Source organism: Neophocaena asiaeorientalis, unplaced genomic scaffold, assembly GCF_003031525.2.
Source record: "Neophocaena asiaeorientalis asiaeorientalis breed wild unplaced genomic scaffold, Neophocaena_asiaeorientalis_V1.1 scaffold691, whole genome shotgun sequence".
In the NCBI taxonomy this organism is placed as follows: Eukaryota; Metazoa; Chordata; class Mammalia; order Artiodactyla; family Phocoenidae; genus Neophocaena; species Neophocaena asiaeorientalis.
In genome coordinates this window covers 137,313-155,586 of record NW_020172474.1, presented here as the reverse complement: position 1 = coordinate 155,586, position 18,274 = coordinate 137,313, and the positions used below count along the sequence as shown (strand labels likewise).

Here is an 18,274-nt window from a genome sequence, read left to right as displayed (position 1 = left end):
TAAATTTAACAGCCATTGAAGCAAAGGGTTGTAAAAAGGTAGAAAGAGGGCTGGTGGGCTTGAGAAGCCTTGTCCTTTACTAAAGAAGTAAATTTGCTGATCCAAATTCCACTGCTTCTATCACTGCTTCTATTTTGTGTGATTTGACAAAAATACACATTGTACTTGTTTTCTTATAAAGAGTCTTAAATATCTCACATTAGAAACCAAATAATTGGAATCCAGGTATGATTAGTGAAGAAAAAAATCTTTTTTGCTCTAAAACAGATTTCACGTTTTAAACTCCCATTTGTATTCCAAATAACTTTTAACTCTTAAGCAATTAACTGTTGCCTCATCTACATTTACCCAGCTGCTATAATGGCCATGCAATCAGCAAACTTCTATTTTTATGCATTAGTTTTTTTTGGCACTGTGCTAATGAGTATTTAAAGAAATAAGGCAAAGAAAATAAACTTTATTCTTCAAGATTGTTTGAGTGCCATTAAAGACCACAGTGAAGGAGGTAATTTCCAGAGTGAAAAATGAAAATAAAAATTCTTTGGATGAGTTCTTACCCTCCCAGTAAATGAAAATCTGTGTGTAAAAATAAATAAATAAATAAATAACAACCGTAAGGGTCTCCTCTTTATAGGAATTCTTTCAAGTAAAAATGGAGACATCCCTGTTTGCTTGTTTGTTTCTGTGTCAATTCTGGTAAAAAGCACACTCCTTCCTGCTGTGGATGCCCTGGGTTTCCCACCTTCAGGTCTGCCCCATCTCTTCTGTCATCTGTTAGTAGAGTAAATGTGTCTGCACCTACTAAAGGCCAGCCCGTCCTCTGTACCTGTGTTCCTCTCCTCTGTTCACCGTGGGATCGCAGGTGGACTGTGCAGTCTTGACCTGCCCCTTTTCTTGGAGATTCTTCTCAGTGGCATTGAAACCTTGCTTTAGGCCAGTTTTCATCTAAGCTTGAACCATTGGCATCAGAATAACCTGGACAAACCCCAGACGGGCTGAGCCAGAAAGAGAGGGGGGAGCTTGGAAACCTGCATTCTTCCCAAGCAGATTAACGTTTATGAACCTCTTATGTAGCTCTTAGAAACAAGCCGTCACACAAGTATCCCTGGATCGTGCATTCCTGTATTTCTCACTTCCTCTTCACAGCAACTTTCAGGGAGAATCCCCAGTACGCATCCCTGCATCTGTACTCCTCATGTACTTGTCTTGCAGGTCTCCTCATTCTAACATGTGCCCCGTCAGTAAAACATTTCTGAGCATGTCCTCTCAATGTGTATTTATTTGTTTATAAATTATATACATATACTAGTATGCCAGTGTACTCGATACATTATAAAACAATGTAAAGAGGAGCTAGAAAATAAGTAACATTTTTAATTTAAAAAACGTATTAACACTATATCATTTCAAGAACGTAGACATGTCTTATTTTAAATACTCTTGATCATTTTGTTTGTCAGATCTCAGTAGATTGTGATTTTTTTTTTTTTGGCATTAAAATATGGCTGTTGAAGGGGCTCATACTAAAATAATAGATGGGTTAGCCCTGCCATTTTCTTCTTGTAACACTCCACATGTGCTTACATTGTAAGTATTAGCCTCAGTGCCTAGAGGTCTTTGAAATCTTTTTTAAGCCAGGTTGAGGGTTAAATTAGTTAAAACCGCATAGTATAATCTGTAAATCCACTGAACCAGGCACATTTGAACTGCAGAGGTTTGTAGCATCATGGGAGCAGAAGTAGGAGTGAGCGTGCCACTGTGAACCCCTCCACTTTGTGGGACTTTCTTCCCTCAGGATGGCTTCTGTAGCCTGGGAGGAAGCCACCATTGATCCAAATATTAAATATTATAATAAATTGCTTTACTTTTTGGACAAAAAAATAATAGAAGTTGTAATATTTTCTGTCCCTATCCCAGTGGACCACTTTGTACAGCTCCTTTGGGGCACCTGGCCCACTTCGGGACACCACTTATATCACTGAGTCTCTTAAAACTTGTTTTCCTTATTAACACTGTTACAAAACTTATTACTAAGATCATCAGTGATCTCCATGCTGCTAAATTTAATGGACCTTTTTCAGTTCATTTTTATTTGACCGTTCGTAGTTTTCAGCTCAGATGACCATTTCCTGGTGTTTCTCCTATTATAAGTGGTTCAACCATTGACCCAGTTGCTCATATGTGAATCATTCCCACATATTTTTCTACTTTCCTAACTGCCCCCTGACCCCACGGTTCAGTCACTAGGATTTGTTGATTCTACTTCCTACATGTTTTTCGTATCCATTCACTATTCTACCACCTCTGTCCCCACGCTGGTTTAAGCCTCCACTCCCTCAGAGTTCGGCAGTGGTCCCCCAGTGAGTCTTCTGAGGCCTGCTTTCTCCCCCCTACAGCTGGTGTCGGACTCAGAGAACACAAATCTGATCATTTTACTCCCTTGCTTAGGTCTCTTTAATAGCTTCCCATTACATTGGAAAGAGACAGGGAAGATCTAGATGCTTCCCCAGCCCGACTTCTTGCTCAGCTGTCTCGCACCATCATTTCCCCTGGGTGCTCTGTGCTCCAGACACACTGACCTTCTCTCTGATCCTTCACAGCATGTTAAGTGTATCCCCCTGTGCAGACTTCCCGGCTACCTACACGTTGCTCCCTGTGACAGGAGTGGTCTTCTCCCTTCCCTGGTTACCAGCTGCTTCTCATCCTTCATATTTTACTGCAAATATCATTTCTCCAGGGAATTCTAGTTGTACAGTTACACTGTCCTCTGTGTTTACTTTATAACTCTTACCGTACATATGAATAAACTGTCTAACCGTTATATCCCCCGTACCTAACAGGTAATAAAGGCTCCTTAAATATTTGAGTAAATTAGCATCATTGTAGCAATATTTGTTTCTGTGTCCACAGACTCCCTACTCTGTGAGGATAATGTCCTTGTCTGGTTTGGTCTCCATTATTTTTCCATCATCTAACACATATGCACACACACAAACATTTGTCGACTTCATGTGAAGATTCTCTCGTTTCTTGTTTAACGCCTTCCCCTTCAGACTGTAAAGCGATGATGTCTGTTTTGTGCACCCATGCCCAGTGCTTGATACAGTGCCTGACATTACAGTAAGTATTTGGTAATGGGTTTTATTTTTTAAATTAATCTATCTCTGCCTTTTAATAAACAGGTTAATCCATTCCTATTTACTGTAATTCTAATGTTTGAACTTACTTCTGACATCTTATTTTGTGTTGTCTGTGTCCTTCTTGTTTTTTTTTTTTCTTTTTCTATTTTTGTTTAGATGGATCAAGTTTTCTTCCATTATTTTCCCTCTAAAAATTAGGAAGTTAAGTATCCTCCTTTTAGTCTTCTCATTATTCTCTTTAAATTTCTAATGCAGGTATTTACTTTGTATTTTTCTATCAACATCTTACAACAAGACAGGAACCTTAGAAAGGATTTACTCTTCTCCCTTCCCTGCCACCTTTCTTAGATTTTGCTTTTCAATTATCATTATTTATTTATAACAATCGGAACTTAAGTTTAACTAGTTTGTTTGGTTTTTATTTAACTCGCTCCTGCTCTTTTATCCCAGGTTCTACTCTTTGGAGTTCTATTTATTTACTTTGGCTATATTATATTTGGGGGGGACGATAACTTTTCTAATTTTTTAAAATAGGATTTGGGAGTGATATATTTTCTGCATTGTTACATATCAGAAAATGTGTTTATTTTGCCCTTCTATGTAATTAGTTTGCCTGGGTATGCGTCGTATGTTCTCATTTTCTCTCAGTATTTCAGAGATTTTACTCCATTGTTTCCAGTGAGATGTCTGATATCATTGAAGGCTTTTAGTATTTTGTTTTTAATCCTTTATACTGTCATGAAATGTCACTATTACATACCTGGTATAGTTTTTGTTTTTGTTTTCCCATTCACACTGGCTCTTTCTTCAGCTCTCAGAGATTTTCCATTATTTCTTTGAGAAGTTTTTTTTTCCATTTGTTTCTACTCTACTTTCTAGACTTCCTGTTAGCTGGATTTGGGAAGTTTGGGGGTTTATCCTCAGTGTCTATCTGTTCTTTTGTACTGCATCCTCAGAAAATGTCTCAACCTTCTAATTGATTGATCACTTAGCTGTGTTTGTTCTGCTGTTTGACACATCATCTGTGCTTCATTTCAGTGTTTACATTTTTAATTTCCAAGATCCATAGTTTTCTTTCTCTGACTCCAGTGTACTCTTGCATTTCTAAAGATAGACTTTTTTTTTTAGTCTTTTTCTGTATTTGCTGTCATTGCCACAGGGTTCCTTCTTCTGCTGTTGATTCTAGTGCATCTTCTCAACAATACGGGTTGTTGTAGATTCACAGGGGTCTGAGAGTCCCTGCTAGCCTATCTGTGAATACCGCATGTGGTTTCAGCCACTGTGGGGAGGGACAGGACATGCCGCCAGGTGGGCTTTGCCTGAGCAGCGCCTCTTCTGAGCCGGGGCACTCGTCTTTCCTTTTAGAAGTCTAAGCGTCCGCCCTCACTGCCCAGAGACACACTTTTTTGTTGACAGTGGTGACCAGAATGTCTAGCTGTTCCTCCCGTGGAGCCCAGCAGCCTTCCTCACGCTCACTCCAAGGCCCCTTCCTGCTCTGCGGGTCCTCAGGCTCCTCTCTCCTTGGGATTTTTTTTTTTTTTTTTTCCCCTTGGGATTATTTTGAGAACTTTTTCTTAGTTTTTGTAACCACTCTCTCTAGAGGGCCTATTGCCATTGTTTCTTCCTTTAGTCCATTTGCATCTGCCTTTCCTCTCAGGAATTCCTCCAAATTCCTGATCCCTTGAGAGTAGTCCTCAGTAGCTAATGCGCTATAAAGTTCTAAAAAAATTGTCGTTTACAGGGATTTGAAGTGGAAACAGCTGTCAGATGCATTGCTTAGAGTGCTGTCTTGTTCCAGGTGTGTGGTCAAGAGTTCAGCATATCCCTGCCTAAATATTTATATCCTCAGTAACATACTTTCAGATGAATATATAGACGCGTCTTAGACTGTGATACAGATATGGCTGTCTCCTAATACTAATTTTGTAAAGGTTTTGGGTATAACTATTATATTTCAATGAATCCATGCATTCTTTATCTGTGAAATCATAGAACCCGTGTGTCTTTATTATGTTTAACATAGAACCGCTGTTATTATTTTTATAGCATATGGAGAAAAGCTAATTTCATTATTTTCTTTCTGTTAGGTTACTACTGGTGATTCGGTCATTCTAAAAGCCCTTCAGTCCAACATTCAGCATGTACTGGTCTATGAGAACCTTGCTGTCCAGGAGAAAGTGCTGGCTTGTATTCCAGTCCAAGAACTAAAAAGGAGATCACAAGAAAAGTTATCTAGAGCTAGAAAATTGGATAAAGGTAGTGGCTTTACATAACCGTTCATTGCTAAATATGCATCGTTGCTAAATAAATGGGAATGCTGAAATGGTGCCTTTTGCTGTGTACGTTGTAAATACGTAACCCAGTTCTATACGGATTTTTAAGAAGTACAGTAGTATAATTTTTCATTGCATATACACCTCATGCACACTGGAATGTGTATTTGCAGTTTTATCATTGATATATGATTTTTTTTTCAGATATAGTAGATCTTTAGTCCATGGAATATATGATGGCATTATTAGAAGATTTTAATGTGAATCGGAGAAAAACCTTACTCAAAATTAATTCATGTGATTAGACCCCTGACTCCCTTTAATAGACAGTTACTGATAGAGTGTGGATATAGAAGCCAGCTACCTGGGTATAAATTCAGCTCTGACTCTTACTGAGCAAGTAGTTTAATCTCCTTACCTCAGTTTCTTCCTTTGAAAATAGGAATGATAATTTTAAGAGATAACTGAGATAGTACATGTCAATGGCTCAGAACAGTGCCTGCCACATTCATCAAGCAATAATTATTTGTTATTTTCATTACTGGTCTTCGGATTTTAGTTGTTAAATTTTTCCAACTTCAGCATTTTTACTTTGAGTTTTTATGTAATTGGTTTTTATCTGTTAAGTCATTTCTTAATACTGTCCTTTCTAGGGGGTTCTGTAGTATTTTTTTGGTGGTTGCCCTAGTTTACAGTAAACATTTTTTTTCCAATTTAAAAAAAAAATGTGTCTTATATTGGAGTATAGTTGATTGGTAATGTTGTTAGTTTCAGGTGTACAGCAAATTGATTTAGTTATACAGATACATGTATCTATTCTTTTTCAGATTCTTTTCCCATTCAGCTTATTGTAGAGTATTGAGTAGAGTTCCCTGTGCTACACAGTAGGTCCTTGTTTATCCATTTTATATATAGTGGTGTGTGTATGTCAATCCCAGACTCCCAGTTTATCCCTCCCCCTCCTTCAAAAGCATTATGCTGCTTCGTGTGCAGACACGTTTCAACAGAGTGTCTCAATTCTTCCTTCCCATCCCTCGAGACTCTGCGGTCATTCATTTCACTTACCCAGACTCTAATCACTCAGTACATTGCTATTGTTATTATTTAAGCTGTTACTTTTTAGACTAAGTAAGAATGAGAAAAATAACAGATTTTGTGTTACTTTCATGCATTCTTCCCCTGATGCTCTTCCTGTATGCAGGCCGGAGTTTGTGACCATCACTTTTCTTCTTCCCGAAGAACTTCTTTTACTGTTTCTTTCAGGGCAGGTACACTAGAGGTGAAGTCCCTCAGTTTTTCTCTGCCTCGGAAAGTCTTTATTTCTCCTTCACTGTTGAAGGATAATATCACTGGGATGTAGAATTCTAGGTTGCTGGGTTTTTTTTTTCTGTCAATGACACTTTAAATTTCTATTCACTCTGCTGCCTGCTTGTTTATGAGGAGAAGTCCATCGTAATTTCTATCTTTATTCTTCTTTAGGTTTCTCCCACCTATGCCCCTCACCTCCCCCTCCATCCCCAGCTTCACTCAGGATTTTCTCTTTGTTTCTAGTTTTCTTCAGTTTGCATATGATGTGCATATGTGTAGTTTTTTGGTACTTATCCTGGTTGGTGTTTTCTGAGCGTCCCAGATCTGTGGTTTGCTGCCTCATTAATTTTGGAACATTCTTGGCCATTATTACTTCAGATATCTCTTCTGCTCCTTTCTCTCTTTCTTTTCCTTCTGATATTCCAAAATAGGGTATCCTATTCTACCTTTATTTATCAACCGTTTCCCACCATTGTTAGATGTTCTGGTCCATTTTTTAAATTCTCCCACCATAATTGGATGTTCTAGGTGTTTTGTTCCTTTGTTTGTTTTTATTCTCTTTTTTCCTCTTTGATTTTCCGTTTGGGATGTTTCTGTTGACCTGTCTTCAGGCTCAGTGATTGTTTCCTTGGCTGTGTCCAGTCTACTGATGAGCCCGTGAAAGGCATTCTTTATCTCTGTTAGAGCATTGTTGGTTTCTAGCATTTTTTTTAGAGCTTCCATCCTTATGCTTACATTGTTCTCACATGTTGTCTACCTTTCTCATTAGCGCCCCAAACATATTAATCATAGTAATTTTAACTTCCCTAATTCCAAAATTCGTGCCGTATATGAGTGGTTCTGATGCTTTGCTTTACCTGTTCAGACTTTTTTCTTTCCTTCAGGTTTTTCCTTGCCTTTTAGCATGCCTCGTAATTTTTTTGTTAAATGTTGGATACGGTGTATTGGGTAATAGGAACTGAGGTGAACAGGCCTTTTGTGAAAGGTGTAAATGTCCATTTTACTAGGAATTGGACACCGTTAACGACATTGTGTTTAATGTTTACTGTAAGTGTCAGGGGCTTTGGGTTCCTCTGGTGTTCTTGGGGTCCCTCTGTTGTCTGTGGGCTTTCCTAAGGACCCCTCCTTAGCTCGAGTCTGCATCCTACAGATGGTTTAGTTGTAATCATCCCCTATTGTTGTACCGGAGTCCTGTTGGTGTGGTGGTGAGGTGTGGGAGAGGAGCATTCTGTAATCTCAGGGTTAAATCTCAGGGTCTTAGGGGGCCTTATGCTCGGGCCTGTGACCCACCCCCCATAGGTGAGACAGGAAGGCCAGAGGGGCCTAGAGTCAGAGAAGTGCCCTTTCCCCAAACTTACTTAAGCTACAGGTTTGTTGTGAGACCTTGAAACAGTTCTTCCTCTTCTTGAATTAACAGGGTTTTTTGGTTTTTTTCTATTTATAAAACAAGGATGCTTATCAGCATGTGGTCACGGAGGCTCTGTCCATTTCAAAGTACTGTGGTCCTGTACGTGATGCCTGACATACATGCCTGTTTAGCAGGTACTTACTGTCATGTTGTGTGTGTGCTGAGCCCTGCAGAGGAGACATAGTTAGCAATGTCCCTGCTGACGTTTGCCCTGGCATTTTTTCCGTCTAATTACAAAAGTAATACCTGTTTTATGTAGAAAATTCAGGAAATAGGGGGAAGATAAGCCATCCATAATTTCATCACATCAGAATGCAACTTCTAAGATTGTGTATACAGTTGACCCTTGAACAACACAGTTTGAACTGTGCGGGCCCGCTTACACGCAGATTTTTTTTCTCTGAAGACATGCTACAGTACTGCATGGTCCAAGGTTGGTTGAATCCATGGATGTGGAACTGCAGAGGGCTGACTGTAAAGTTATACATGGATTTTCCATTGCGTGGGGGAGATGAGCACCCATAACCCCTGCATTGATTAACGGTCAACTGTATAATATAAGGGCAGGATAATGGCGTTTTAATGTAAGTAGGAAAGAAGGAACACTTCTTTTCTGGTAGAGGCATTGGCAACTGCAAAGGCTCCATGGGTGGGAGTGAGCTTGGCACGTTTAGGGGATGGAAGGAGGGCACCCGGCGTAGCAGAAGGAGCAAGACAGAAAGCTGAGAGAGGCAAGGGGGGTACATTAGTTTCCTGTGCTGCTGTAGCAAACTACCACAAACATGGCTCCTCGAAACAGCAGGAGAGTGCTGTCTCACAGCTCCGGAAGCCGGAAGTCCGTAATCAGTATCCCTGGGCCGAAGTCAAGGTGTGGGCAAGGGCTGGAGGGGAGAAGCTCTCCCTGCCCCTGTCCGCTTCTGGGGCTGCCTGCAGTCTGGCTTGTGGCTGCACCACTGCAGTCCAGAAGACCAGCATCTTCACACCCGGCTCCTCTGCCGCTGCGTCACCTTCCCCTCTGTAAAGTGTCCCACTGCTTCCCTCTTGAAAGGACACGTGTGATTGCATTTAGTGCCCCCGTTTAGTACGTAGGATAATCTCCCCGTCTCAGAATCCTTACTGCATCATACCTGCAGAGGCTTTTTTTTTTTTTTTTGCCTTCTTTGGTGGGATTCACGGGCTCCAGGGGTTAGAGTGTGGATATCTTTTGGGGAGCTGCTTTTCGGCCTACCACAGGGGCCAGCTGAAAGAACGAGAGTGGCGACTTTGGCTTGTATTCTGAACGAGATGGAAACCCATCGGAGGGTTTCAGTCGACTCAGGCTACCTTGCATTCTTAAAAAGATCACTCTGCTGTAGGGACTTGTTGGAGAAAACAGGATGAGAGTGCTGTTTTTCTTAAAGTTCATTTTTAGTCCAGCATTCACGAATATCTCCTTGTTGAGAAACTTTCATGTTGTACAGGAAAAGCTGAACGCTCCCTGCCAGTCAGTCCTCTACCTCCTCTTCTGCAGGTAACAGCTATTACCACATGACGTGTTCCTTTTCATATCTTTTCCTGTGTATTTCCACCCATAAATAGTTATCTGTAAAAATAAATAACGTTGCATGGGTTTAATAAAGTGTATCATCTCTCATATATTCAGCTCCGTGGTGATTTTCATTTACGGACATGTCTTGGAAGTCATTTTCCCTCCCCCTAGTGCTCTGTAGTGTGCATGCACTGTTATTTATACAGTTCCCAACTGACGGACACCAAGATTTCCCTGTTCTGAAGGCTGCTGCAGTGAAGATCCTTGTAAAGCCTGCCTGCCTACCTGAAGGAATGTTTCACTGGGTTAGATATAAAAGTATCAAGGGTTGTGTGATACTTTTATACTACAGTGGATCCCTGCCAAACAAATTGCCTTCCAATTTATACCAGAAGTGTCTGGGAGTGTTTGTTTTAACTTAATGAAATTATTGAACTTCTTTTATGGACTTTACTAATTTTTCTAATGGGTTCTGTTAATATCCTTACTGATTTATAGACATTCTTAATATATTCTGTATACTTTTCTTTGTTAGGCTCATTACATTTTTCTCTCAGTATCCTTTAATTTCATTCAGTGTATCTTGAAATTCAAAAGTTACAAATTTTAATATGAGAAAATTATTTTTTTTGTTTTTACAGTTGTGTTTTGTTTTCTACGCCAAAGTCATAAACGTAAACTTCTACTGTTACTTTTATAATATTCCCTCTCTGTGTATAGTGTTTATATACATGTATTAGAATGAATGTAGTAGGGATCTGATATTTGGATAGCTACTCGTCCCAATACCATTTGTTGAACAATCCATCCTCTTAGAACTACTTTAAAGGCTAACTTGGGCTTCCCTGGTGGCGCAGTGGTTGAGAGTCCGCCTGCCGATGCAGGGGACACAGGTTCGTGCCCCGGTCCGGGAGGATCCCACATGCCGCGGAGCGGCTGGGCCCGTGAGCCATGGCCGCTGGGCTCGTGCGTCCGGAGCCTGTGCTCCACAACGGGAGAGGCCACAACAGTGAGAGACCCGCACACAGCAAAAAAAAAATAAAAATAAAAATAAAATAAAATAAAATAAAGGCTAACTTTATTAAATACTGTGTATCACTTAGAAATCTGTCTTTCAGGACTCTTTGCTTTGTTTCATTCATCTCTGTCTATTGTTTATCAGTATCACAATATTTTAATTAGAATTTTGTAATGTGTTTTGATGTACTGTAGACAAATTTGTCTCATTCTTAGTCAAAGTTGTGTTGACCATTTTGTGCCTTTCCTCTTTCACATTTTGCAGTTAGCTTGTTAAAGTTTATGAAAAATTATTTTGTAATTTCAGTTGATTGCATTAAAGTACAGGTTAATTTGCGGAGAGTTAACAACTTTGAGTTTTTCCATTCAAGAACATAATGTATTTTGGCCTTTTAATATTCTCTGTAGTTTTTTTTTCTTCTATAGTTTTTTTATTTTGAAACGTATCAAGCATAAATACAGGAATAGCATATAACAGATCAAACACCTGTGCCCAGCATCAGACTTTATTAGATCTTAACATTATGCCATATATCTCCTTCATATATGTTTTTTTTATTTTTAATAATAAAATATTAAAGATAGGAATGAGAATCCCCATATATGTTCCGAGATTGTTTTCCCCTCTCCTTCTTCCCAGAGATACCACTGTCTTGAATATGGTCGAGAGAGAGATCTTTTTATTTGATAAAGTGGATATAATAATATATGTCATGCTCACTTGCTAGTGTTGTTTTAGATAGGTAGATAGATAGATAGAACACATGGTTGTGCTTTTATGTGTTTTGTGAATTATATTGAATGATGGTGAATTATATTGTACAGTTGAAGCACTAATAGAAAAGCTAATAGGATGATTTTTAAGGTGTCCAGAATTCTGTGATTTCTGCCTGTAATAACTGTGATTGTTTCATATTTACTTGTGAATATATCTGATAACAAATATAATGCAGTCATTTAAAAATGTTTTCCAAAATCAGACTTTGTTACCTTCCAGGTGCTTCAGGATCAACTCCAAACTGTCCGTAGTTCCCTGAGAGGTGGTTGTATTCAGCATGGTGTCGGTCAGAGGATGCAGTAAAGTCCCACTGCTTTTGAATGTGCAGTGGATTATGTCCTTGTATTTCAGCCTGCTTCACAATACACTGACAGTTCTGGCCACATCCTATTTGTGAAGACCTTTTAGATCATCTTCTGTTTTCATATATTTCAGCTTCATATCTGAGGGTAAAATGCACATGGATGTTTTTAGTTTTTTATGCTTTAAATCTTACTTGGTTCTGTTATAACTTCTCAGGTACTAATGTAAGCGAAGAGGACTTTCTTTTGCTGGAGCTTTTACACTGGTTTAAGGAAGAATTTTTTCACTGGGTGGATGACATTTTGTGCAGCAAATGTGGTGGCCAGACTAAGTCTAGAGGCGAATCATTGTTCCCCAGTGATGATGAGCGGAAGTGGGGTGCAAACAGAGTGGAAGATCATTACTGTGACGCCTGCCAGTTCAGCAATCGATTTCCAAGGTGAGCATCCCCTGGACACTGAAGTCAGAATAATCTCTTATTGGGATGGTTAGAAGAGAATTTTATTAAATCAACTTGTAATCTTCATTTTAGTTATTAGAAGTATATTCCTCTAGGACAGGGGTCAGCAAGCTATGGCTGACTGGCTCAATCCAGCCCACATCCTGTTATTGCAAATAAAGTTTTATTGGGACACATCCATGCTGCTTCAATAGCTTATGTTCTGTAAACTGTTTTCACATTACAATGTCAAGAGTTGAATACTGGCAACAGAGACCATATGGTCTGCACAGTCTAAAACATCTACTGTCTGGCTTTATATAGGAAATGTTTGTTGACTCTTGAATATAAATTGAGTGTAGTCCTAGCAACTTAATGCTGTAAATCTTGTATTTTTATTCTTTTAATACATAAGTTTTAACTTTCTGATAACTTTAATAATAATACTGATAACATACAAAATAATGCTAAAACACTAGAATAATAGTGATCATTGTGATAGTAAATACAATGCTGTACTCAAAATCATCAGATGGAAATATGGAAGGTGAAAGTATGGTATAGGACCATCTTTTTTTTGTTTGTTTTTGGCTGTTCTGTGTGGTACACGGGATCTTAGTTCCCCGACCAGGGATCGAACCCGCGCCCCCTGCAGTGGAAGCGCCGAGTCCTAACCACTGGACCGCCAGGGAAGTCCCCTCATCATATTTTATCTTGAATGACAGAAGTTTAATTAGGGGCCTCTGCTACCAACCTAACCTACCCTCATATCTCTAAATTTAAACTAAGGGAACTGGAACTTTTCTGTTCACTTTTTCCATCCTTTACTTTATAAGTCTCTTAGCAGATGTTCTTAATTGACAATACTTGTAAAGTTTGGTTGTATCATCAGGCAAGAAAAGATATCAAGTTTTTAAAATACCTGATTTTGGGGGCTTAGGGACTCAGTTCCGTCCTAATGAGGAATCAGTCCTGTGATATACAGAGTCTAAGATAAACAGAATCCACTGTCCAATAATTATCTAAAATAAGCGCAGGCTATTTTTTCATTCAGCATATGTGTGCACAGGTACTTTGCAAAGATTTGAAGATAAAAGATGTCTGTGATTAAATCCTGTCCTCATAAGGTCTGAGCAGTTGGGTGGAGACTGATAGTGCGTGCACAGGGAGACAGAGGCTAACAAAGGTGTCTGTACCGAGCGTTGCCCTTCTCCCTCCTAACCGTGTGCTTGTCTTACTGTTCGCTGTTCTCTGGGTAGGGCTGGGAGGATGAACACTATTAATCAGAGACCAAGCAGCCTTTCAGGTTGGCACGAGTGTGTTTAGAGGATGGAGGCGTAGGATGCTCTAATCCTGCTGCCGTTACTTCTTCAGGTTAATAGCAACTTCTTCCGGCAACTACCTTACCTAAACCATAAATTCATTTAACTTAGCTCAAGCAAGAGCATCTGCTTGATTGAAGACAGACAGCTTGTCCTTGCAGATACGGTTCATTCACAGCTGACATCGCTGCTCACTTTTCCTGAGTAGCTTTATTAGCTCAAAATCCTTCTCAACACAATATGCAAATTTTGATGTGCTTCAGCTTTATGATAATTTTATAACTGGAGTAACTTTTTAAAAGAAAGTTGCAAACACATTTCAAAACACAACTTGCAGATGAGCAGACACCTTTAAGTAATTCAGCAGAATAAAATTTCAATCCAAATGGTTGTTAGAAAGAAGAATAGTATTTTAAGCAGAACTGAGTTCGGCTAAGCTTTAAAATCTTTCTTGAGTTATTTGTTAAAGTTGTTTACCTTTGAAGTACAATGAGCTAATTATACCACTTGTTAGAGTAGCACTAATGCTTAATGCAGATTTCCTAGAGAATCTGCCTGTCCAGATCCTGCCTGTCCTTCAAGGCCCAGTTCAGGATCAAGCCCTCCTCCCCGACCCCTCCCCCATGACACTAATTCTGACCTGTTGTAGGGTAGGTATCACAGTCTGCCATGTATTTGAATGATTTGTGTTCTCTCTTTCCCTCTCTCAGGACTGTAAGCTCCTTGAAAGCTGTACCACTGTTGAATCATTTTCCACCCAGGATTCTAGCACAATGCCTCACATAATCTAGGCTCTTTAATTGTTATTTAAGAATACGAAGTTAAGAAATATTACTGTTTAGCACGGAGGTAATGTAAATTCTTCAGAATGCTTGATTTCTATAATGAATTGAAGCTTTTTGTTGTTGTTATTTTAAACCAGGTATAATAATCCCGAGAAACTTCTGGAAACAAGATGTGGACGGTGCGGGGAGTGGGCCAATTGTTTCACACTGTGCTGCAGAGCCCTGGGCTTCGAAGCCCGCTACGTCTGGGATTACACAGGTGCGGACGCCATGTGGGCAGAGGCCAGGGTGGTCTTGCTGACTTCAGGATGGGGTGTACAGTCCCGCCTTGTCAGTCTGTGTTTCCATTTGCCTTCTGTAAATAGCAGTAATCCCAGCCTCGTGGGGTTTTTGTTTTTGTTTTTTTTTAATGGGGATCACAGGATTGTTTTTAGTACCCCTAGCATTTTGCCTGGTACTTTATAAACATTTTTTATTAACAATTTATCATGACATTTTAGTAGTGCTGTTTCTCTATGGATAAGAACGTGTGTAATGATGTTCTGTAGAAATCTTCATTTTTGTAGAGATTAGTGTAAAAGATTTAGTAGTCTTAATATACAATAAAATATAATAAAAGCCATGTGAGATTTATATTGCCCTTATTTAGTTATAACTTGTGTCACATGTTAAAACGTTTTTCTTCTTAGATTTTTTAACTTGTGTTTCTGTTACTTTCTTAGGATAAAATGAAACCTTCACTTAATAGTTATTGTTCTCGTAACAGTCAGATAGAGACCATCAGTAACCAGACATCCTCTGTTAGACCTCTGCTGGCCTACAGTTCCAAAGTGGAATTAACTCCTTCACATTAGCAAACTGTGTGCATTAGTCCTATGGTTTACGTGCTGTTTTTCAATGTGTTTGCCCTTTTCAGAGCTATAGCTCACATTATTTTTAATTAAGCCTAAAACTGACTGTATTAAAGGAGATTTTCCAGAACAATTGCAAGGATTTCAAAGAGAGAGAGAGGGACTTCTTGGCGGTCCAGTGGTTAAGACTCCATGCTTCCACTGCAGGGGGCACGGGTTCGGTCCCTGGTTGGGGAGCTAGGATCTCAAATGCCGCAGGGCACGGCCAGAAAATAAAAATAAAAAGTTAAAAAAAAAAAAGTCATCAAGAATTGCCCCTATTAAAAAAAAAGAGAGAGAAAGAGAAATTAAAGCAGGTGTTCTAGAGTCTTGTGTGCCACAAAACGCTCACTTGTTAATTAAAATTTAGAATCTTGCATATTATCACGTGGTTCTCATCTTAGGCGTTTGTATATAGTTATGGAAGTCTTGGTTTTATAAACTTAGCTTTTGTTTTACTCTTTCTGTCACGTCTTCGTCTGTCACTTGCGTAGACCATGTCTGGACAGAAGTGTACTCCCCTTCTCAGCAGCGGTGGCTGCACTGTGACGCGTGTGAAGACGTCTGTGACAAGCCCCTCCTCTATGAGATCGGCTGGGGCAAGAAGCTGTCCTACATCATCGCATTTTCTAAAGATGAGGTAGGACGGAAGAGAAAAAATGCGTTCTAAGAATAAAATTGTTCTTTTCTTTTTTGACAGCCTTTGAAGGTATAATTGACATAAAATAAGCAGCACTTGTTTAAAGTGTACAATTTAATAAGTGTTGTCATTTGTATATGCCCGAGAGATGACCTTTGCAGTTAAGGTGGTGAACACATCCATTATCCCGGGAGTTTCCTTGTGTTCGTTCTCGCTCCTTCTTGCCCCTTTCCAGGCAACCACAGATATACTCTTTTGAGACTGTACACAATGTGCATTTCCAGAGTTGTATGTAAACGGAATCATATATACTCTTTTTGGCGGGGGGGGGGGGGGGGGTTATTTTACTCATCATAATTATTTTGAAGTTCCTCCATGTGTTTGCAAGTATCAGTAATTTATTCTTTTTATTGCTGAGCAGTATTCCATCATATGAATGTATCCATTTGCCTGTTGATGGACATTTGGGTACTTTGCAGTTTTTTGCTGTTTCAAATACAGCTGCACAAGTCTTTACATGGGCATATGCTTTTTTTTCTCTTTGGTAAATGCCTGGTAGTGGAATGACCGAATCGAACGGTAGGTGATTAACTTTTTAAAAAACTGGCTCAACTGTTTTCCAAAGCGATGATTCTGTTTTGCATTCTCATCAGTAATATGTGCGAATTCCCAGTTTCTCCATATTCTTGCTAACAGTATGGTCTGACTTTTTCATTTTAGCCCTTTTTAGGAGACGTGCGGTGGTGTCGCATTGTGGTTTCATTTGCATTTCCCTGAGGACCAACACTGAGCATCTTTTTTATGGGATTGTTTGTCATCCATTTCTCTTCTTTGCCCTTTCTTTTTTTAATTGGGTTGTTCATTTTCTTATTCTTGAGTTTTGAGAGTTCTTCATACATTCTGAATACAAGTCCTTTTTCAGGTATGTGCTTTGCAAGGATTTTCTCCCTATCTGGCTTGTCTTTTTATTCTCTCAGTGACTTTTGAAGAGAAGAAATTGATGAAGTCCAGTTTATCAGTTTGTTCTTTCGTGGATCTTGCTTTTTGATGTTATGTCTAAGAGATGTTTGCCTAGCCCGAGCCACAAGGATTTTCTCCTACATTTTCTTTTAGAAGTTTTATACTTTTAGTTTTACACTTGTGTCTGTGATCCATTTTGGGCTAATTTTTGTAGATAGTCCAAGGTGTGAATTGAAATTCATTATTTTGCATATGGATAGTGAATTGTTCTAGCACCGTTTGTTGAAAAAGTTATCCTTTTCCACTGAATTGGCCTTGTACCTTTGTCAAAAATCAGTTCTATAATATATTTATATATAATTTATATATTCAGTACAATAAAAATGGAGTGTGTTTATTTGTTGAATTTTGTGAAATCGGCTTTGTAGGTAAGTTATAAACAGCTAAATGTTCTGAAACTTTTATCTCCTAATCACAGTCTTTCTTGGAAGTGTACTGGTTAGAAAATGAATAAAAAGCATATTCTCTTCGATTTTTTTTCCCACAGGTTTTAAAATGTTAAACAAAGGACGGCATTTTAAAAATTCTATTTAAGAATTACATGCATTCTACGTATTTAGCAAATTAATGTTGATGGTTGTAATCTTATTAAATATTTCTGTCCTGTAATTCGAGGTGGTTGATGTCACTTGGCGATATTCTTGTAAACATGAAGAGGTAATCTCCAGAAGAACTGAAATTAAAGAAGAGTTGCTTCGAGAAACTATTAATACACTTAATAAGCAGGTATGTGATGGGCATTTGGCATTTTTCAGAGGACCTTTGAAATATTATATAATCAAGAATAGCCAATTTTTAACCAAGTGAAGTTCTTCAAGTAGTAGCATTATTTTACTATGAAAAATATTTAAATATTTAAATTAAAATTTTTGAGGACTTGTTTTAAGTATTGTGAGGTGGGGTTTTTTTTGGCTTAAATTGTCACATCTCAAAGTTCAGTGAAACAAAATTTCCATATATATACTAGTTGACATAAAAAATACGTTGCCTTATTTTTCAAAGTAATTATGTCGTGAATATAATTACCCACACACTTGTCCACGTAGGGAAATTTCTGGAACAAGGCATGGGAAGTTGTTAACAATGAGTATTTCTGGGAAGAGGACTGGGGGGTCCAAGAGGGAAGTTTCAGCTTTGATTTTATACCCCTTTGGTAGTACTGAAAATTATTTTTACTATATATATATATATATGTATATATATATATATATATACACACACACACACATCTTATTTTGCAATTAGAATAGGGCAGATCACCTTATAGTGGTTGAGATTCAGTGTTTCAGCACGTTCACCTGTCTTGAGCTTGGCTCCTTGGGCCATTTGATGATTGGCAAATGCCTGGAAGGGAGAAGAGGTGCAGTTCAGTTCACCTCAGTTTGTTTCTTCCCTTGGGATCTTAGCTTCTTCAGGTCGGGAT

The 18,274-nt window shown here is 38.8% G+C and overlaps 1 protein-coding gene across 2 annotated transcripts in view; it reads left to right on the top strand.

Annotated features, from left to right (window-relative positions):
- NGLY1 (N-glycanase 1) overlaps window positions 1-18,274 on the top strand; it is a 57,798-nt gene that overhangs the window by 25,455 nt on the left and 14,069 nt on the right. For both annotated transcript variants that reach the window (XM_024738178.1, XM_024738177.1), the window contains exons 4-8: window positions 5,228-5,396; window positions 11,972-12,194; window positions 14,439-14,560; window positions 15,686-15,831; window positions 17,467-17,577. In XM_024738178.1, coding sequence (XP_024593946.1) covers window positions 5,228-5,396; window positions 11,972-12,194; window positions 14,439-14,560; window positions 15,686-15,831; window positions 17,467-17,577 — 771 coding nt within the window. The remainder of the gene's footprint in view (window positions 1-5,227; window positions 5,397-11,971; window positions 12,195-14,438; window positions 14,561-15,685; window positions 15,832-17,466; window positions 17,578-18,274) is intronic.